The following is a 23,646-nucleotide window of genomic DNA, read 5'->3' on the forward strand; positions in this document are numbered from 1 at the left end:
ATACAGCAGAAACTAACACACCATTGTAAAGCAATTATACTCCAATAAAGATGTTAAAAAAGAAAAGAAAAAGAAAAAAAAATTTTTTTGAAGTTAAGCCCTTTAAAAGAAAACATATACAAATAAATATCAAGAGGGATGAGAAGGACACTAAAAAATATCTTCAAGGACATTAATAAAATTAGAGCAAAGCTGAAACACCATGTGGAGTGATCTCCCATAAAAGCAACTAATAACTTCTGGAATATAAGAGAAAAATGTAGCAAACAGTAGGAATATAAAATAAGAATGTGGCAAGTAGTAGGTGTAGTAATACCTGGTCTTTGAATTAGCCCTATTACTTAAAATCAGCCTGAAAAAATTATGAAAATAAAGTCCTTGCAGAATCTTATTAATATGGTAAAGAACCATAATTTGGGGGAAAAGCTCTCTGACTTTAAAAAAACAAAACAAAAACTGAACCATAAAGTACATAAAAGATAATGGCAATAAAAACAAGAAACACTATGAATAAATCAATAAGAAAACCAAAAAAATGTGAGGAATTATGACATTCATAATGTTATTAATGTACTGTTTATCAAAAAGTCTTTAGTTTGGTGATATAAGAGTTATATGTAGGTATAAGCCACCTTCATTATCACTAGGTCCTTAAGAAAATAGTTAGAAATCAACTCAAGCCAAATAAAAAAAAATGTTTAAGTCAGCTCAAGAAGTATCAATTTTCTTTTAAAATATTTTTAGATCAAAGTTTTCCAATTAGTAAGTTTACAATATATTTTTTTCCCCTTTAATAGTTAACACAGACTTACATTTTGCCTTCATGTGGATCTTCTTCCCGGCCCTAAAGGGAAAGACATTAAGACAGTTTTTATGTAATTATTAATATATTTTAATTAAAATTAATAAAATCTTATCTTAAAACATATCTACACCCTGACCTTCATATTTATTTATGTACATACAAGAAAAGGTGTTTCTATTCATGAAAGGTCTTTCCAAAACTCTCCCCCTTAGTCCTCTTCTCTCTTTGTTGTGATTACGCTAATCCAGGCCCTTCTCCTCTCTTTTCTTAAACTATTAACAACAGCCAACTAGTATAATTATCTCTGTGCCCCATCCCACCCCACCACTCCAATCTGGATTCATCAGTTTCAACTGCAACTTTGCCCTGCATTAAGAAACACCAAACCAAACCAAACAAAAATAAACAAATTTTAAAAACCAGACCTTTAGTACCTCTCTACTGCCCACAAACTCCTCAGTTTACAACCAGAATTCTTTACCAAATGACTCAAGTCTACGTTTCCTGTCTCATACTACCATTTCTCTTTAGGTATCTATACCACGGTCACTCATAAACTACTTCTTTGCTAATCTACATTTTCCCACCACTGTAGCTTGCTCTTTTTTACTTAGAATGTCCTTTCCACTCACTACTTCCTACCTGTTAGTTAAAATCTAAACCATCTAGGCAGGATCTATCTCAAACACTACCTCCTCAGTAAGACACTGAGTCCCTAAAACATAAACATGAAGTTTTACTCTGAATAGAAAAGACATCCTTCTTTTTTCATCTTTTGAACTTTACCCTACTCTATTTAATATTGCCATTATTTAAGATATACTAGGTGATATTCATTCCATTATCATGGCTATAAGCATCTTAAGACCTGAGCCATTTTTTGTTAACACTGACTACCACAACCACTAGCACAACGCTTGGCACATAATTTTCACTGAATATCTGTTGAATTGTAGTCCTAGTACCCAGCACAGTACCTGGCATCAAGTTTCCACTGAATAACGAAGGAAAGGGTAGAAAAATGAACTAAGTACACATGGATTTACTTCTCTAAATTTGGTCCTCACTCAAATATCAAATATCTAACCAAATTAAAATCAAACACTTGCTAAATGCCTTCTATATTACAAAATGCTAAAAGCAAATTACATAAAAACAAAATGCATTATCCCTGCCCAAAAGGCGTTAATCTCTATATAAGAGGTTTACAGAATAAATTAATTTTAAATGTAATGGGTTATAAAGTTAACAAGGTGCTATGGAAACACACGAGGAAACAACTTAGCCTAAGAAAGGGTGTAAAAAAAGGGGCAACATCTGAGCCGAATTGATAGATGAATCAAATTTTACAAAGCAGTTTAGCAGGGCAGGAGTGTCAAGGAAGAGGGAAAAGAATAGGCATAGAGACATCCATACATTCAACAAACATTTACTGAATGCCTGCTAATGCCAGACATTATTCTAGGCAACAGGGACACACTGAATCAGAGACAAAAATCCTCACAGAGCTTACATTCTGGAATTAAGACATAATATAGTACACAAATATGCTTGGAGAACAGTAATGAAAATTAGAATTTCAGGGTGGGAACTTCCTTAAATCCATCCAGCAACCAAATGTCTGAAATCTAGACAATCTCCAAATGGCTCTCCAATCTACAAGGATTCACTATGTTTCAGTGAAGACCATTATGAAAAATTATTCTAAATACTGAAGTAAAAACTGTTTATAATTCTAACCTGGAACCATTCCACTACTAATTCAAAGTATGACCATATTCATTTTTAACAGCCACATCACATTGTTCACTCACACTGAGTTGTTAACTTGTTCTCCTTTTTTTTTCTTTCCTTGTATGTTAGGTCATGTCTCCTTATCTTAAACTGGGCTTTTGTTTTCTTTTTTCCCCTATATTCAATGGATAACTTTCACTTATCCTTATTAAAATTTATCTTGTTAAATTTGACCCAGAGTTCCAAGAGCTTGAGAGAAAAGTTCAACTACACCTCAATTCCTTTAAATAATCAGAATAATGGGAGTAGGGGGGTTACAGCAGAAAGAAAATCCAACATACTACTAAGAAACTTTGTAGTAAAACTAATGTAGATGTTAAGATTCTTCAGTTTGAACACTTCCTGTCCATACAGAATAAATATCACTCTTGCTGTAGAGTACAGAATTCTAATCTAGGAATTAGTTCTAATCCCAGCTCTTCCACTAAGTAACTATGTGACTATGAGTATGGAACGTATCATACCATTTCCTCAACTCCTCCCACTTTTCCTCAGTATGTTTTACTGCTACATATCAAGATCTGGCTGCCAGAATAGGCAGACAAGAGAATTAATAGCAAAGAAAAATATTCTCCACTGCCGTCCTCCTGGAACAACAATCAGAGCACACATTTCAGCATATTACCAAGTTCAAGGCATAATTTAAAAACAGTCACTCTGAGGGTTGTAAAAAATAACAGACAACCATTCCATCCTGCTGGACAAATCCAAAAGAGAAGAGTGAATTCCAAAACTATAATACAATGTTTAATATGTTTCAGTGATACTCAATACTGTATCTGAAATGCATATGCCGCTTGAACGCTGATCTGTATCTAAAAATGCACAAACACGATTATATATAGTGTCTAAGACTACTGATAATGTATTTTGTGATGACATTGAAAACAAGGGAAATATTCAAAATATAGAACCATGTGATAATATATGTGTAATATAACTCCATTTTTCCAAGGTTACTAGAAAATTATACATATATTTGGGAGATAAAGAGTTTGAAAGCAAACGTGCAACCATTTGAGATTCCATGATCAGTTGGACATAACATCATTTATAAGGAAGACCAAGAAGACAAAAAGGGATACAAATAAGCACACATGTTAATACATTTTTAATTCTTAGAAACTCATGAAAACATCCTGAAAATTGGCAACCACAGATTAAAACATGCTAGCTTGGTTGCGCTATTTACAAATAAATAGCATTACCAACAGTAAATACGTTTTAATGAAAAATTACTTGTACTTATGAATTGAGGTTTTTCATAAAAGAAATATATCCATAGCTAATTTCCCTGATTATGGACAAGTTCCAAAATTTAAAAAGTATTTAGAATTCTGAGAAGGAGAAGAAAAGAACAAAACTTACCACCTCTTCTACTAGGTCTTCAACAATAAGACCTTGTTCATCTGTTCTTAGATTTGTAACCCACATCCATCCATCTTCTAACTCGTTATGAACAATGAACATATCTCCCTTTAAGAAACTGAAAATAGCAATTATGAAGTTATTAAAATTAAATAAAATTTTTAAACATGGAAATTTAATTGATTATGTACCACCTCACAGAGATAATATGATACTGGAAAATGCAAGGGGTTAAAGTCAAATACTCTAGATTTTTGTCCTGTTTCTGTCATCATCTACATGTAAAAGACACTTATCTGAATCTTAATTTCGACATGCATAAAATGGGTTTAATAACGGTACCTATACTATCTGTATCACTGGATTATTGTTAGAGATTCAAACTGGAATTTATGTAAACAGTAATTATACATATATTACAGGCTTTGGGGTATAACTACAAGAAAACTGAACTTTAAAATTTAAGTTTCAATGTTACTACTCTTTCAGATATAGGTTAGACATAAAATTATAAACATAAACTAAATATTAACTCATTCCACATATACAAGATAAGGTTACTTTAGAAGAAGTTTATTTTAAATAAGCATAATTAGCCTTATCACACAGATGCTTATGAGAGTAACATTTTTCTCATAAAAAACATTAGGGTTTATTTACTTCACTCAGCTATCCATGGTCCAACAAGTATAGCATTCTTTCTCCGAAAGTGGTACCAAGGGGTATACGTAATGAGAATGCATGCATGTTTTTGCTGTTACCAATACCTGAGTGGAGGGATGTATACACAATCTAGTTTCTTTTCATTGGAATCTAGATGTTTTCAACCTCCACACAATCACAGGATTAAAAAGTTGTTGATGTATGTCATCAATATAAAACCATCAGTAATTCCTTGAACTTTTCCTTTTAGGCTTGAACAAATGCCTTTGAGTGCTTAAGGTTTTAAGATTGACTGGATGCTACCATTGACCCTGTATCTATATCTCTATCTGTAATATATACGTATTTTTAAAATAAATTTTCCTTTAAGTCTTAATATTCACAAACCAAAGTTATAGTAAGTAAATCTCTTCTCATACCTTTGAAAACTTTGTTTTTCTCTAAAATATCTGAAGCTTCACTGTTACTTGGACCAGTTCAAGGATAAAAACTTGTACACGATGCTTCAGATGCACTCTTTTTGAATAAGCACAGAATACTGCATTCTACCTTGATTCTACAACTCTTAACAATGACCAGTATTTCACTAGCTGAAAGGGGGCAGACATTACCACTTAGCCAAGTATAAATTGTTCCTTTCCGGAACCAACCACCTAAATAAATACATTAAAATAGAAGTCAGAGAAATGAGAAATGACAAGTTTCATTTTTGGTCAAAAGCAGTCTTAAGATTTTTTTTTTTAAATTTTGACTTGTTTCTATACTACAAACTTTTTATGATGCAAAAAACAAAAACATGAAAAATAAAAAGCTTACTGGTAGAAACATCATAATCCTAAGATTAATTATGCATTATTTTGCATTTTTCCTCAAAATAGGTTAAAGTGCTTTATTAAATCTCATTAATCTTCAGATGTTTTTACTTTTAAAAAAAACAAAACACTTCTCAGGTATATATAAATTTAAAAAGACTCATAACTTCATACATATTTCTGTCATTCTAATTCTTGTTTAAATTTTCATCTTCCTAGATCAGAAGTACTCAATTTTTGGAAGGTCTCTCAGGACCCCTTCACAGTTTTAAAAAGTGATACCCTAACAGGCTTTCATTTATTCACTTGGATTATATCTATTGATAATTACCATATTAGAATTTAAAATGTAAATGTTTAAAAATATTTATTAATTCCTTTTAAAATAATAATATACCCTATTAACATGGTAACATAAAAAATGAAAAATAATTATAATCTTTACAAGTTTAATAAGAATGTTATTGCCTTGCATTTTTGCAAATCTCATGTCTGGCTTAACTGAAAACTGTTGGATTCTCATATCCATTTCTTTATTCAATCTGTTGCTATATGGTTTTTTTGCTTAAAGTATATGAGGAAAATCTGGCTTTATACAAATATGTAGTTGTGAAAGGGATGAGTATTTTAATAGCCTCTCAGATAATTATAGATATTCTATTACATTAACCCCAAAACTTGACTAGTGGTACTTTCTTGGAGGTTGGTTGTAATGTGGAATCTAAAACTATGTATCAATGAACTTTCTGTACCATTCTAATAACCTCTATTGGTCTATTTTGCACTGTGAATGGATCTTTTACCCAGCCATAATTTTGTAACATCATGCATTGATCATTTAGAAAATACTGGTTCACTGAGCTATGCAGATCATCCAGATATAAACACATTATACAGTATCAAAACATCACATTCTTCAATATCAGCACCATTTCATCAGAAAAGTCATTAAGTATCTAGGAAGCTGTCAAACTCCTGATGGCAAATATAGGGTCTCCAAAATACTAATTTTTCCTCGAAAGCTCAAATTGTCATTGGCAACAAATACTGCCAGTTATTTCCCTTCAAGTAACAGATTCACTTTGTTCTTTAAAAAAATTAAAAAGTCAGATATTCAAGTCTGAATAACCATAATTTGCCTGTCAGTCATTCTCCTTAGTGAAAATGATGTGCACAAAAAAAAAAAGCAGCTAGTTCGGCTCTCAAAGCACCTCTTTTCCTCAAGACATTTGAACTGTGGTACACGGTAGAGGTGCTTTATGAGTATGTCCCATTTCATCACAAAGATATTAAAAAGATGTGTAGCCATAGGTTGAGATTTATAAAACAAATATTTTTTCTTGCCTCACCAGGAACATTCGTAAGCGAAACTGGCTTTTTTTGTTTAACTGCAAGCATGGGGCAGTGAAAAACGATATACGTTTGTTACCACTGCCTTGATTTGTGCTAAGACACCAGCAGTTTTACTATCCATGGCTTCTGAACCATCATGTAAATGTCACAGTGAAAAAGGCAAATTATGTCTTAGTATTATTATAAAAATAGTTTTGATATTATGAATCATCTGAATGGATCTCAAGGATCCCCAGGGTTACATGTATCACACTTTGAGAGCTGCTGTCCTAGATGATCCCACTGGGAATTTACAAATTACCCAAAATTCCCGAATTTGCAGTTCAGTGCTGTTTTTCTTTCCCTTCTCTTCCTTTCACTGGCTTTTCCAGCTTAGATCACAAAAAAAGGTGTGCCAATAAGAACTAAATGAGAAGTTATTTTGAGGACAATCATATAAAAATGGAATGCCTACTTGGAGATTTCAGATAGTTGAATCTTTGTTTTTTAAAATACCATATTTCCAGAAATTTTTAGTACCTTCCAAAAGTTATCACTACATTTTAAATACTGCTGTTGATTTCAATGAGAAGCTGTAAACTCAGAATCAGTAATTATTCAAAGTAGCCTTAACATTTTACCAATAATAAACAAATTTTCTATCAGAAAGCTAAACTTATAGAAAGATACAGATAATTTGATAATAATTATCCAATTATATAATAAATCAAATTCTATAGAAATAATAAAAACAAATTATATATAAGAACTCTCCTTACTTTGTCACAGATAGTCTAATGAAAGCTAAGTTATTTCTCCTGTCATCTTCACTGTGGCCTCTCTGATCCAAATTCACAGTCTGAACAGATAAGCCAACACAGGGGGACAGGAACAATGGACTTAATATTAAGGGCATGCTTTGCTGGATGCTATTTCCTCAATTTCCAAAACCTTCCTAGTCCAAGAGCAACAAATTTTCAGTCTTTCAAATGCCTGTTTCAAATGCCTATAAACGAGATTATATCATAAAATACCTTATTTCATCAGTGTCTGGTACTTTTGTGTAAGGGAGAATGGCTCGAACACGCCTTCTATCTTCTACTGGCTAGAAACCATAAAAAAAATTGATTTACAAAAGATAACCTTTCTATGTCAAAGTCAAATTGGGTATGTCCACACAAAGTTAAAGCCAGTAAAACTCCACATTATAAATTCTGTAGGATCATTCAAACTATTTTTTACTGAAGCTCTGAATACCCAAACTCTGGAAATGCTCATCTTGTTTTGTTGTTGTTTGTACAGAAATTCTTTTAACAGTATAACCAATATGTTTTTAATGAGGTAATATGAGTTATCATTTAATCTTAAATACACTACGCAACATATAAAGTAACCTTTCTCCAATGATGCAGAAGACATTTCAGAATCTTGCAGCAACTTCAGCATTAGCACTATGATATCAGTAATTACTCCTCATTCATTCAGAAATATTTGTTAGGGTATCACCATACAGTACGATAAAAAAAATCTAGTAACTTAAATACAAAGTAACAGAAAAATTACTCTTTCTTTTTTTAAAGAAGTTGCCAGTTATGCTCTGACACTACAACCAGAATTAAATCTTGAATTATATTACAATAAACGTCACGAGAAACTGAACAAGAGCTAAACCCATTAGTAAAATGAAATAATAAAGTTTTGAAAGATATTTTACTTGCCTCTGGAGGTGCAACTGGATAAAGCAATTTTTCTCCTTTAAGCAAACAGGAAACATGACTGTAATAACCTATTAGGTCTGACAGAGAAGAAAAACGTCTTCCACCAATGTAGTAATCCCCACACATAGCAATAATCCTATTTGTACAGGAAAAAAAATACAGTAAAACAAAAACCTTTATAACCAATTTTTAAGACCAAGTTCCATGTAAATTATAAACCGATAATTTTCATACTTTTCCTTTATCTGCATCCTTATATTAAAATACCACTTATTAATACCTTCACCATATGCAAATTACTTGAGGTTATTATTTCTTTTGAAAAGATATATGTATGCATTTGATATGAAATACATTTCTGACTTATAAACCTCAATTACATAAATCATTAAAATATTTATAAATCCATCCTCAGATAACTCTTCTTACTTTCCATATTTAAGACAAAATAGCAATTTTAATTAGTTTCCTTTGGCTAAGAGTAGTTTACAGATCTCTTGAAGTATTTACAGAGTATAATAATAATTTCACATTTTACACGTGATATGACAGTACTCTTAAAGTCTATTTTAAAATCTGAAAATTAAGGATATACAAACATTTTATCAGTTAACTTTACAGGCACTAGATAATTTTTTTCAATGGCTCCCATAAAAATGAAATCAAAGACAATAATATATGTAAATATATTGATACAAACTTTGATATCTGTACTTGAAAATCTAGATGCCTGTTTAATTGAAATGAATGCAGAGTTTCAGAACAGTGAAGCTAAAATGAATTAAACTGCACTCTTAAAATACTGTTTCTATATTTTCTGTTACTCTGTGGTCTGAAAGTATACATTTCCTTTCTTTCTGCTTTACCACTCAAAGTTTCTTTGTAATTCTTTATACTTTAAAAGTGATAACTACACTTATGATTAGCACAAAAAAGTCCAATAATACTGTTTTTTTAAAAAAAGTAAGCATTCAATAGTACCTACTCTAAATCACTTATTAAATCATTTAATAGAAAACACATTTCTTTCTCCATTATTTAAATGTCACTAAAGCAGGTATATTTATGAATACTACAGCAAAATAGCTACACTGTGTAGCCTCATAATAGGAATAAAGACTTACCTAAAATGGTTGACAACATTTGTCTGGCTAAGAAATGAAAGTACAAAGGACCCTGGCCTCCGATCACTCTCTCTTATAAGGTAACTGCCGGACTTCCCTGCCTGCCTGAGGCGTTCTTCTGCTATAGTTCTATCAAGTTTTCCATGATACCACCTAAGAAAAAAGGTTAAGAGATTAGAATAAAAATAGCAACCATAAAATTACTACTGGCAGTTGAAAAACATACTACTACAGATTTTACATACCTACATGTAACTTAGACATTTACATTTTACTCTGAACCAGTCATTCCAATTTTAACTCAATTGTTTTTAATTTCTCAGTCTCTCAAAAATAATTCATTTACTCAGTTTTTAATCTGTTCGATAAGCTCAGGTCTAATCACCTCACATATTCACCTCATCTATTTCTGCCCATCTCTCTACCTCCAGGACTGTCTACCTGTTCAAGATAAAAACATTTATTACAATCTAATGCCTACCTAGAAAAATAAGAGTAAGATGGACAAATGGAAACAAATGGTTCATTTACTACCTCTCTATATACTAAGGAACCAAGACTTGATATAACAAGGCACATGGTACCTGGGAGAAAATAAAACTTTATTCCATTTTAATGTTTGTGCCCTAAAATAGAAAAACAGAATGACACTGTCTAAAGGCTGCTATTCTAATTTCCTATTTCAATATGAAGCTGATTATTCTCTTTTGTCTTAAGATGATCCATTCCATAACCACGCATTTGAACTCTTCACATTTATTTAACAAACTTGTGGGAAATACTGGGTTGGCCAAAAAGTTCGTTTGGTTTCCCCATAACATCTTACAGAAAAACCCAAACGAACTTTTTGGCCAAACCAATAAATAATACCTTTGTCCCTTTAACTTTCCTGCTCTCAATTTAACTATCTTCTACCTACCATACTACTAGATGATTTGCTTAAATGACTGGCTATACCATGGCTACAACTCTAGCATTATCCATACTACCAATCTATGCCTATAAAAGCCACGTGGATTGATATAAACAGAAGCACACTTAGAAACAGACTGGAATTTTCATATGGTCATGGTAACAAATCTACAAAGTAATTGTTATGAAATATTTTTACACTTTCCTTTGGTACTTGTCTAACTTGAAACATTCAGAGGAAAACAATAAACACTCATATTACATTGATATACTTAAATATCTAGCCATAAGTTGACAGTCAAGACTATAATAGAACTATGACTATTTTTGTAAGATTGCTGTAATGAAAGCTTACATTGACTCCTTAGTTTATTTAAAAAAAAAAAAAACTTAGAACTTCCCCAAAGAATTATTGTTAATTTTCTTCTAAAACCCAACCCATTTATTTGACAGTTTGTGTATAAGACAGAAATAAAATAAATGATGAAAAACAATCATGAAGCTTCAGTATAACTCAATAGAAAAAAACATAATTGTAAACCATTAGTATTAGAGGAAGAAAGGAAAGAACAATAAACATTGCATTCTTCTAGAATTCTAGTCTTAGTTCAACCACTGTCTTTGAGGCTACTGACAAGCAAATTTAGCTTTTAAGAGCTGTTTGTAGTTTTTTTTTTTTAATTCTAATAGGAAAAGCTTGGACCAATGATCATTAAAAGTTCCTTGAAGAGCTAAAATTTAATGGTAGATGATCAGGACAATATTTTGAAATTCTAGGCTAGAAGTTTATTTAACTGAAAATATATGGGACAACCTTGGAATGTGAACCTGGTACATTCCTTATTACCTTAAGTAGTGGAGCTAACCCACAGAGCAGATTTACACATTGAACAAAGACAAAATGAAGGACAATTTTAAACAAAGTACCTATTTTTGTATACTTGTTAAATTTCTGGTGTGTCAAAATGTCAAGATTAAAAGATTTTTTAATCTCATTCATCTTGTGAACTCACCATAAGACGATACACAAAGGTGCATGAGGCATTACACAATAGCTAATTTATAATAAATACCTGACTAAAGACTTTTATATATTTGTGATTTTCAGTTTTTACATCTATGTACTTTCTATAAGATTCTGGCATTAAAACAGGTATTCAGTTCAAGACAGAGACATAAATCTTAATAAACAACTTTGTTTCCTGATTATTAGTAATTCCTTTTATGCCAAAAACTCTTAAGTTTTGAACACATTAGGAAAAACATGTCAATTCTTGATTATGACTATAAACTGAAATTAAATTATCCAATAATAGGCTTATGAGCACATATGTAGTTGAGCGTGATCCTCAAAACATTCCATTGTTACAAGTCTCCAGCTGTTCTAGGAAAAAACTGAATGGTGTTAATCAAAACTTAGAATTTCTTGAATTATCTTTATTGTTCACTTCAAATTATCAAGGTGAATCATACTAACAAGAATATTTTAAATATCTGCACAGATAGGATGGCTGCACTGATACCTCCTAAACGTCTTCAGAAGAGATTAAGCTGACTGGTGAGACTAGGACTTATCAGAAACCTCCATAATTATGGTCAAGTCTCTATACTTTGTACCTCATTACTATCACTTGTAAAGAAAGGGAACATAATCTCCATCTCAACCTTAGAACACATTAAATATTTGTCCTAAACTCCTTCAAAGAAAAACAAAACTGAAAAAGCACTATATAGGCTGTATAGTATAATGGTTAAGAGTAAAGACTCCAGAGTCACTGCTTGTGTTTGAATCCTAGCTCTGCCACTTGGCTGTACAAATATGGGCAAATTTCTTAATTTCTTAGCCTGAGTTTCCTCATCTAAAAATGGCACATAATAACAGTACCTGCTTCATAGAAGGCTGTGTGATATTATTATAAATGAACTAATACATATAAAATTATATATATATAAATTATATACAGTATACACAGACTATGGGGCTAATTCAGCTTCATCAATGAAAATATCAAATTTTATACTGTTGCATAATGGATGATTAGATCACCTAAGCCTCTGTTATCTTCCTACCTTCCAGTCCTGTTTACACTGCATCTAATTTTGGGAAGAGAACAGGAGAAACCAATCTTCATTTCTGCTAAAACACTGATTTTTAAGAGGAAATTTCTTTTTCCAAAGCGCCTTTTTTGAACAGTAACAGATCATACACATTAATTGACATTGGAAGCTCCAAAGTATTCATAAACTAGAAATTCTTCCACTTCTGGCAATTCTAAAAGGAAACCCTCAAATAGCCCCACTCTTTCCCCAATGTGGATATATTCTTTGGAGGAATGGCAAAGACAATATGCATTTGAGATACTGTGACTTAAATCTGCCTAAATTAATAATAAAATATCTAATGTTCTATTTAAAAGTAAACTATCCCTCTCTCTTGTTCTCTCTGTCTTTCAAGGAAGATTGGGAAAAGAAACAGCAGGAAATTTAAGAAGTAAATACATTTTTCTCAGCTAGTTTTGCAATTTTTGGTTGTGAAATCTTACAGACAGATACGGAGTCTCTTGATTTCATTTTCTTAGACACTATACAATCAGTTTATCTAAAATAAAACATCCAAGATGAAACTACGTATTAAGTAAGTCAACAAGAAAAGAGACAAGTTGGACGAGCTGCAGGAATCATTTTACTTTTAAATTTGGAATCACATGAATGTTTTTATAAACATGTTGTACATTGGTGCAGTATATTTAAGGGGCCTTGGGAGGACCTTTGTGTTTTTTAGTCTCTCCCAATCAGGTAGAATAATATAGAAATCTATAAAATGAGAAAACAACCTGGTGTGAATATAGACAGATACAACTCAAACTACACAATTATTTAAAACTAACGTGACAATACTAAATGGAAACTGTCTACTACAGTAGAAAACAATTAAAATAGCACTACCATCAACAAGCTTCCTTTGTCTAAAAAGGAAACTAAATTGAAGTTCCCAGCAGATCACTTTTACTTTCCACTATGCTCTTCTTCCTAGTTATGTCACTGACAGGCACAGTAGTTCTCAGAGAGAAACGTAAGTGCAGAAATCTAATTGCCAAACAATCTCCTGTCACCTGAATTACCTGGAACTCTGTGTGCCTGATCATACCATGAACTTTTAAAGTTTTTCTGTAACTCTCAAAGATGTTAATCATATTTTCTCACACATGCTGTCCTTTCTGAAATTAAATTGGTTATTTCAGTCTGGTTAAGACATATACTAAAAACATTTGCTAAAACTACTATAAATCTCCTGAAACCTCCATATTTCTTTTTTTCTTTTTTTTTTTTTTTTTGCAGTATGTGGGCCTCTCACTGCTGCGGCCTCTCCCGTTGCGGAGCACAGCCTCCGGAGGTGCAGGCTCAGCGGCCATGGCTCACAGGCCCAGCCTCTCCGCGGCATGTGGGATCTTCCCGGACCAGGGCACGAACCTGTGTCCCCTGCATCGGCAGGCAGACTCTCAACCACTGCGCCACCAGGGAAGCCCTCCATATTTCTTTTTAACTAATATAGTCCCCACAGTCATACAGTCTGAGCTGGTGGTCAAGAAAAATAAACTGACTTTTTAAAGTGAAGGCAAAGTAAAGATACCTTATAGTAAATGATTTTATTGTCTTTTTCCCCCCCACGTTGTTATGCAGACAGGCTAAAATTTGGTCACTAGTAAATTCACCTGAACAACCACTGAACTAAGCATAAGAGGTGTAGTGCCCCTTAGACCAACTGCATTACTTAAGAAATATTCATGTGTATGTTTGACATCTTGAGTATATTTGTGTGTTCAGGCAAATAAGAAGTATGTGTGTATGTCTGTGTGTTTGTCTATGCATTTAGTTACATATCTCAGATCAAATTAGCTCAAGAAAAGAAACTGTTTTTCCTTTTGCCACAGGTAACATATTTACAGGGTCCAAAGAAGGTTTAAGTTCTGTGGGAGTATTTTTTAAAGAAACAACACTGTTACATGTCCATCCACGCAAAAATTCAGTTTACTGAAAGACTAATATACTAAAGGTGGGACCAACAACACAATGCTTATGCAATCAAAAGTTTATATTGGACTTCCCTGGTGGTCCAGTGGTTAAGACTTTGCCTTCCAATGCAGGGGTGCGGGTTCAATCCTTGGTAGGGGAGCTAAGATCCCACATGCCTCACAGGCGAAAAACCAAAACATAAAACAAAAGCAATATTGTAACAAATTCAGTAAAGACTTAAAATAAGTTTATATTGAAGTACTCTTGACCAAGATAGTCTCATTCTCACTAACCTTAACTCCCATCACCCTAGAAAACAGATAATGAAGAGTAGAAAGAGCCACACCCTCTCCAAAAAATGTTATACACTAATCAAACATATTTATTTAAAAAAACAAAGGGAAAAAAAAAGGAAAAGCACAATACTTACTAGCCCGAGGCTAACATCAGTTCCTACCTCACAGCCTCTAGCCCTTATATCAGTGAAATTTCATTTCTCAAAAAAAGCCACCAATTCTTACAGCTGACCTTCTCTTAGAACTTCAACAATTACAGGGTCATATCAGTAACTAAGTACATGAAAAGAGGGCAACGAAATGACTTGTGACCATCTGGTCCAATGAATGCATTACTGCAACATAGTTGTAAACTATCTTGAAGGGTAGTTTTTCTACTTAAAGAGAAACACTGTGATTTTTTTGTTTTGCTTTGTTTAATTTCACAACGTTCAATCTAAAACTTTGGAGGGTATGGTGATTCAGTGGCTACGTACTGCAACTATAACATTTCTTAACCTGTATTTTAAGATATACCTTTAAAACACTGAATCTGAAGTTGAAAAGCAAACTTTAGTCTGGCATGGCCTTTTATTTCATCCATCTCCAGCAAACTATGTGTCAAGCATTGGGCTACATGGTAGAAAAACAAGTTAATACCACAGAACTCCATGACATAGGTCTCATGGAGAACACAGACAAATCAGGGAACTGCAATCTGATACAGCAAGTACTAGAATGCGGGGGTATATGGAAAAACTAGTCTTAGCATTTTAGTATACACTTCCTGAAAAAACTGATGGCTAAACGGAAACCTACAAGCCAAGTAGCAACTAATTCAGAGAAAGCAAGGGACTGAGAAGGTGAGAAAGGTGTCACTGGCAGAGGGAAAAAGTAAAGACAAGCAAAGGCCAAAAAAAATTCATATACAGATATGGGAATATGAGAATACTTTAAACTTTCAAAATATATTTTGCAAGCCTAATTCTTATCAGATAATATGGAAAGAATATAACCTTCTGAATTAGACTAGATTTATAACCTTACTTGCTGAACTTCTTTCGGTACCTCAAAGAGAAATGTATCTCAAAGAACATTTTAAAAGTTCAAAATATTCTCAGATCTATCCACTCATTTGCTCCCAGCAATAACCCAAGGTGGGGGGGCGGGGGCAGGCATTAGAACACAGCACTCAAAGTTCTCCACCGTAAGTCCATTATTCTCTCCTATGTCCCCTATATCCCAGACAAATTGCATTTATTCATTCAACAAATATTTTTTAAGCACCTGCTATGTTTAGGCACTGTTTTAGACATAGGTTTTCTCCCTATGCTTTCTCAAAATGTTTTTCCTATGTAACATTTTTTTAAACAAGGTGAAAAGATTATGCAATTTAGCCAAAAGTCATCCTAAAATTAAGGTATTTTCTATGGGTTTTTTTTCCCCTCAGAAATTTCTATTTCTCTATTCTCACTCATAGAAATATCAGTATCTCTTCAGCTCAAATTATAACTTCTCTATGAGGATAATTCCCAAATTGTTCTTCCTAAAGCTGGCTTTCCTCCTAAGCTTCAGGCCTAAGTTACCAAGTACCTGCTAAGAAGCTTCACCTTAAGATGACTATACCAAATCTAAAATATCAGCAACTATCCTTACAAACATACACATGCGCGCACGTGCGCGCGCGCGCGCGCACACACACACACACACACACACACACCCCTCTTCCTCTTTACTCCTCTATCCTGTTAATGGCACCAGCGTCTTTCCTAGTGTTTAGACTCAAAACTTCAAAAGCAACACTGATTCCTTCCTATCTCTCTACCCATAACACTACTGCCAACTCGCATACTGCATCTCCAACCTCACCAATTACTGTCGTTCAGGCCCCTTTTTCTCTTTCTATTTCAACCCGTCCTATAACTGTGCAAAGATTATACTCCAATAAAGATGTTAAAAAAAAAAAAGACTTCCTCATCATTCTTTCCCACATCCCTTCTCTTCTTTCTCTCCTGCTTCTCATCTTGACTTATGTCACACATCAATCCACTCACCCAAGCTATTAGGTAAAACTATATACTGCTGTGTTTTTTAAGGTCAAAAAAACAATTACATATGGTTCAACCTAGTGGAAACCTCTCATCAGTACCTCTGACTTATTCCTCTATTCTGTTTACCTCATATCCAATTAGTCAAAAAGCCTTAACAATTCCAAATTCTCAATACCCTTTTTTCTATCTAGTCTTTTCCCTTCTCACTGTCAACATTCTTCCTCATCATGTCCTGTAGTAATTCCTGCATTAGGTCTTCTAGCTTCACTGCTCTTCTATTTCCTTATACATCTGTAATAATACCTCCCCAAACAGCTATGCTTGAAACTAGATCTCAAAAACTGAAATGGTCCCATTGCTTATGGAATAAAATCCGAACTTTTGACATGACATTCAGTAATTCTTATGACTTTCCCAGTCTTCACAGGACTACTTGCCACTTCCTAAACACATCAAGCACATACTTTGAAGTCTCTATCCCTTTGATCATGCTAGTCTTTTCATTTGAAATGCCCTTATTGCCTGCCTATGGAAATCCATGTCATTCTTCAATGCCTACCTCACGTGCTATCTCCTTGAACCTCTGGGCATAATTAATCTTCTTCTATCATACTACCAGCTTATTTCTTATATTCTTTTTTGATATTTTATCTTACTGTAATATAGTTAGTCATTTTCACATCTCTTTTTTTCCATTAGATTGAAAAGTACTTGAGGACACTGGGCACGTTAAGTCATCTTCACATTCTCTACTCTAGCCCTTGGCACAATGCTTTCAGCATGGTAGGCGTTGACAGGTGGGAGGCCAAGAAAAACAAATTTGTCAAAAATTCCTGCCTACGCTGAAATTCTCAAGTCATAATCCCTTACTGGAATCCACACAGAGAATGCCTTGCATTCTCTCATTCAAACTATTTCCTCAAGCTGCACTGTCCTCCCACCTGCATTCTAGAGATCTTTTATCACTCTTCCCTCCAGGGGACACCGTGACTCCAGGCTGAGCCCAAATGCCAACCCCTCAAAGGAATCTTCCAAAGACCATTCTGCCCAAAGTGATGTTTCAAGTCTAAAAATCATCTAGTATATGCCTTGTAGTCACATCTATTTTCTCAGTAGAAAAACTGAGTAGAAATATTAGTTCCCTCACCTGAATACCCCAATACCCCCAGCCTCTCCTACTCTGAACTTTCACAATATTGGCAATTTATACAAATTGCTGACACTCAAAGACATTGATTTGGTTGTTGCCTATTCAGCACCCATCCCATTCGGGGAAAACACACTCACACCACCCTCTGGATACTCCTCCTCCCCCACTTCCGAGGAAGCTTTCATTTTCTTTGAAGAATGCAGCCTAGTCAAAATCGATCATTCCATGATGAGCACCTGAACCAAGCAGAGTTCTTCACGCTGAAACTGACAGTCAGTCTTTTTCTGAAGGCAAAAGCTACAGGAAGCAAGGTCAAAGAAAGGGTTTTTGTTTATTTACTTGCTAGGTTTTCCACCACTTGGAAGACCCAGTCTATAATAAGAAAGAATGAAGGTGACAGGGCCAAACAGATAAAGAGATGGAACTAAAGATTCATGAGAACATTCAAACCCCTGTTGCACTTATCTCTGAGATCCCAGTTACAAGCCTACCCTTCCCTTAGTTTAGCTGTTCATCTCACCCATCTATTACCTCTAGACCAGTTTTTTGATCTCCAGGTCCTTTCACATATTTAAAAAATTACTGGACCCCCAAGAAATGTGTTTATGTAGGTAGTTTCTATCAATATTAATAGAAATTAAAACTGAGTACATTCTAGATGTTTACTATTAATTTTAAATTAACATAGTGGAGTTAATATTGTCAATATAGAAAACATATTCCTTATATAACTATAATTTCCAAAAAACATTTAGTGAAAAGAGTAGCCTTATTTTAAATTTTATATACTCTTTCATAGCTCACTTAATAGAAGACAGCTGGATTCTCATATCTGTTTCTGAATTCAATCAGTTGCTGTATATTGTTTTGGTTCATAGGTTACGAAAACTGCTACTCAATGAAGCTACTTAAAAGTTAAATAAAATGTACAATCTAACCACACCTATAAATGTTCCATTCTGCTATTAAAATCCACTGGTGTACCATTTATTCATGCGTATTTTGTAGCATTATGCAATAGCCACTTGGTAATGTTGGGTCACTGAGTTATGAAGATCTCCCAGGTGTTAACATGTTTTATTTTATAATATCAAAATATCACATTCTTTATATCACCACTACACAATAAGGTAGGCTTGGGTTGTCTAAACTGCCTATCTCCCCCTTGCCCAGCTCCTAGGAGATAACCTCGAAGCCCTTGAAATATCCTGCCCAGTAAGAGTGTCTTTGTTTACTGAGAACCTTGGGCCATGCCAGATCATTTATGCTAATATGATTTTATGGTGGGGGATTTGGTCCACCTCTGAAGTCAAACTGATGCAGTAACTAAGGTCTGCCACAAGGGGGTGCCAGGCCCACATGACTACACCTTAATAAAAATTTTAAACCTCAAGGCTCAGGTGAGCTTTCCTGATTGGCAATACCTCACATGTGTTGTCCCACATTGTTACTGAGAGAATTAAGCACTGTCTGTGTGACTTCACTGGGAAAGGACAACTAGAAGCTTGCATCTATTCTCTCCTGGACTCTGCCCTATGCACTTTCTTTCTTAGCTGATTTTAATGTGTCCTTTGGCTATAATAAACTGCTACTGTGAGTGTAACAGCTCTGCCGAGTTCTGTTTGTCCCTCTAGAAAATCACCGAAACTGAGGGTGGTTTTAGGAACCTCCAACAACAGGCATCAATATAACATGGGTGTCACAACTCTTTTCAGGTAGTAAGTGTAACCTTGAAGAAAAAGTGGCACTGTCTTCAAAAAAGTGATCTGACCCTGGGTTTGGTGGGGTGTTCTTCAAGAAATAAAAAGCATCACATGTGTACATTATACATCCTTTCTAGCTGACCACAGATTTGTTCTAGAGTTCAGCATAAAAGTTCTAATTTTTGTTTTGTTTTGTTTTAGTGCAATGTCATGTCCGTTGTTAATTCTAGCTATTATAGTTGCACATGTGAAAAATATCTATATTGTAGTTTATGGATTGGTAGCATTTCAAATAAATGGTATATTTAAATACTGACCTGAATTTTTTTGAGATGCTTATCAATTGACATTTTTTCTCAGATCAAGAGTCTGAATTATTTTTTTAATTATACCTTTTAATATTAGATTTATTCTTTTAAATATATTAGGAATTTAAATATAAGCATGCAATTTTATCTTGGAACAAGAAAAGGATTCCTCACAAATGATTTTTCTCTTTGGAAAAAATAAGCTGCAAAAATACCTGATAAACTATATACAGTCTGTAAATGAGCGCAGCTCATTGAAGCTTCGTATACCTTCATAAGGTATATGAAGCTTATAGGATGTAATATTTCATCCAACTAGTTCTTATATTTTGAAAAAATGTTAAATAGTTTAATAATGCCATAAGAAATCTTTGCCCAGAAAGAAAAATATCATCAGAAAAGACATTAAGTATTTAGGAAGCTCTCAAACTTACAGTTGCAGATAACAAGGTTTCCAAAATTCTAATTTTTACTTGAATGCTCAAATTTTGCTTGAAAGCACCAAATACTGTCAGTTATTTCCCTTAGAGTAAGAGGCTCACTTTGTTCTTTTCCCAAAAAAGTTTCTGCCAAATACTCAAGTTTGACTAACCAAGGTTTGTCTGTCAATCATTCTTTATAGTAAAATAGTGTGCCATAAAAGAAGGGGCCAGTTCAGCTCTCAGCTCAAGTAATCACACAACTTCTTTTCAAGACAAAGTACTTAGGGATGCAGCATTATGTGAATTTTCCATTGCATCACACTAAATATTAAAAAGACATATGCCCAAGAATTGTAACTTAATAAAATTAATAATTTTCACTGCTCCATCAAAGACATTCTTAATTGAAACTGGCTTTTTTCTTTTTCTTTACAAGTGTATGGCAGTGATAAATAAAATGCCTAGTAGTATATAGTTTGGTGACACTGCATTAATTTATACTGAAGTACCAGAAGTTTTTACCTCCTATTGCTTTGCACCATCAGTGCAAACGTCAATAAAATGGAAATGGTAAATAATGACTTAGTATTATGAAAACCTTTACAGACCTCCGAAAGGGTCTCAAGGAACCCCAGGGTTCGAAGCCAATATCCTAGTCCAAGCAGACTACAAGAGTCCTAGGGAAGCTATTCCAACTTCTTGAGGCATCTCAGCTAAGCCTGTCACCTTTAATATGGAAGACAAAGCCATTGCCAATATTATAACCAAAATTTTAATTCTTCCCTTTCTATTTCTTTATGCCAAGCTCACCCAGCCTCCATTAGTTATGAATTTTTCGTTGTCATTGTTTTTATATAAGATCAACTCTGTTATGAAGCACCCTATTTCCAAATATTTTATTAATTCAAACATTATTTTATTTTACTGACGTTTCAGTTTTTTTTAACTTCCTAGCTTTGACATCTTTCTCTACTAATATTTTGATGAATAATTCCATTCTCTTTAGATTAGCAATTTTTCTTCAGTTGAATTACAGGCTTATGGAATTCTTTAAAAATTCCTTAGTTTCCACTTGATGGTTTGATTCCTTACCTTTAACATAATTTCAGCAATTATTTTGGAATGTCTTACAGATCACTCTAAATTATGCTCAAAGAAATGAACTTCAAGCCAGCCAATTATCATCTAATTGACCTTCAAAGTCAGTAAGTTCCTTGACATGACTTGCCATAGTGAACAATCTGAGCCTTTCCTCTAGTCAAAACATTACATATGCCTCCATCCTCTTCCCCCCCTAAAGCCTTCTCTCCAGATCACCCAGCCAGCAGCACATCTGTCAACCACCTCACACACATCAATTCCAGAAAATGACCCTGTGGCACATAAAAACTGAATATGCAGTGGGAGGCATATTACAAAAAGTATTCATTAATAGTCCTGCCACAACCAATTAGCTGTTTGGAAAGTCATCAGGCAAAGATTTCCAAACAAAATACACAAAATAAGTGCAGGAGAAATTAAATAATTATTTTTTAAATCAAACTATAAAAACTATAGGTTTACATATAAATCTTAATATGATAATCCATGCTTAAAAGCCAAAAAAAAAAGCTACAAAGATTGAGATTTGACAGCACAAAAACTTAGTATGTCAAAATAAAAGTAAGCAAAATTTTAAGTGCACACATGTGCTCATATAACACACACAAGGAACATCACTGTAGTTGTTTTCAATTCCAGAAGATTAGATAAAAATTAATAACTAGAGATCTGAGTAAATAAACTATGTACATCCAATAGAAAACTATGTAGCTACTTAAAAGAATAATCCAAATGTATACAAGTACAAAATCTCCTCAATGAGTCCTATTCTGACTACCCTAACTAAAATTTGCACCCTCCTTTCTGGCACTATTAATAGCCCCTTTATCCTATCCAATTTTTTCTTTTTTTTTTTTTTACCATAGCACTTATTACCTCTAATATTTTGTATGATTTATTTACTATGTTTATGTCTTTCCCCCAGCAAAATATAACCGCCAAAGAAGCAAGTATCTTCATCTGTTCATTCATTTATCCTAAGCATCTAGAACAGTACCTGGTATACGATAGGTTCTAAAAAGTTTATCTGTTAAATAAATAAATACACAAAAAAGTGACATAGTTGAGCTTAGAAAGTGTAACTAGAGAACTGAGAGCCAATGGTAGACAGGGATTTTTTTTTTAACTAAAGAATAATTCTGTATACATTTCTATACATACTGCATTTTCTACCCTGTATGCAAGTATATACTGCCTACTGAAAACTTAATAATCTTAATGCTCATAACAATATGTATTCAATATTATACATATATGTGTGTAAATAAAAATATATATTATGTATATACTATATAATAGCAATGGCTACTACTAAGAACAGTGAGATTAGGGAGGTATGAAGAAATGGAGTAGACATTTTCCTGTATTTTTTTTTTTAACAAGAGGTATTTATTAATTCTTGTCACATTACTTGCAGCAGAATAATCCTCCAACTAAGAAAACCAGAAATGGCAAATAGAATACAAGAAAAAAAAAAAAAAGAGGTTTGTCCATTTGAAGTCATCCAAGAACTGGTAAGGCAATTAGAATCTGAGGAGCCAAAATTTCAGAGAAAGTCAGAGTGCCATTCAGTAGCCACTTGCCTACCTTTCCCCTCTGAGTATTTGCTGATTGCAGTCACAAAGCAAGAGGCTGATAATCCATGCAAAAGACCACTTCTTCTGCCTGGGTCCTAGTAGGAGGAAAGGGATCCAGTAGAGCTTTTCGACAGTCTCACAAAGCTAGTGAAACATTAGAGACTTGAAGGGCCAGGATTCCCGTTATAAAGGAAACAGAAAATTGAACCAGAGTCTGAACTAATTCCCTCCTAGAGACTGAATTCTGAAGCTACAGGGATAAGAAGCTCAGCAAAAACTGCAAAGCAAAATGAAGTATTGGAAAATTTTGTGATTAAAGTAATTTGACTGCATTCTATCTCCTTAGCAGAGGAAAAGGTGAGGCATCTTCTGTATCAAATTATCATTCAGATCTTCTATAAATTGTCAAACAGGTCTGGCACTTAATTAAAAAATTAACAGCATGCCAAGAGACAGGATCCAATAAAATGAAACAAATAAGCAAAATAAAACAAAGATACAATATAAAACTTCAGAA

At 33.6% G+C, this 23,646-nt stretch overlaps 1 protein-coding gene across 3 annotated transcripts in view; it reads right to left on the reverse strand.

Moving 5' to 3' along the window:
- RASA1 (RAS p21 protein activator 1) overlaps positions 1 to 23,646 on the reverse strand; it is a 113,065-nt gene that overhangs the window by 53,155 nt on the left and 36,264 nt on the right. For all 3 annotated transcript variants that reach the window (XM_027100681.1, XM_027100680.1, XM_027100682.1), the window contains exons 2-6: positions 9,617 to 9,769; positions 8,493 to 8,628; positions 7,809 to 7,879; positions 3,968 to 4,085; positions 813 to 844 (exon numbers count right to left, since the gene is read on the reverse strand). In XM_027100681.1, the coding sequence (XP_026956482.1) occupies positions 813 to 844; positions 3,968 to 4,085; positions 7,809 to 7,879; positions 8,493 to 8,628; positions 9,617 to 9,769 (510 nt within the window). The remainder of the gene's footprint in view (positions 1 to 812; positions 845 to 3,967; positions 4,086 to 7,808; positions 7,880 to 8,492; positions 8,629 to 9,616; positions 9,770 to 23,646) is intronic.

The sequence above is a fragment of the Aethalodelphis obliquidens genome, unplaced genomic scaffold (assembly GCF_003676395.1).
Source record: "Aethalodelphis obliquidens isolate GAN/ISIS:26980383/991018 unplaced genomic scaffold, ASM367639v1 scaffold4, whole genome shotgun sequence".
Lineage (NCBI taxonomy): Eukaryota > Metazoa > Chordata > Mammalia > Artiodactyla > Delphinidae > Aethalodelphis > Aethalodelphis obliquidens.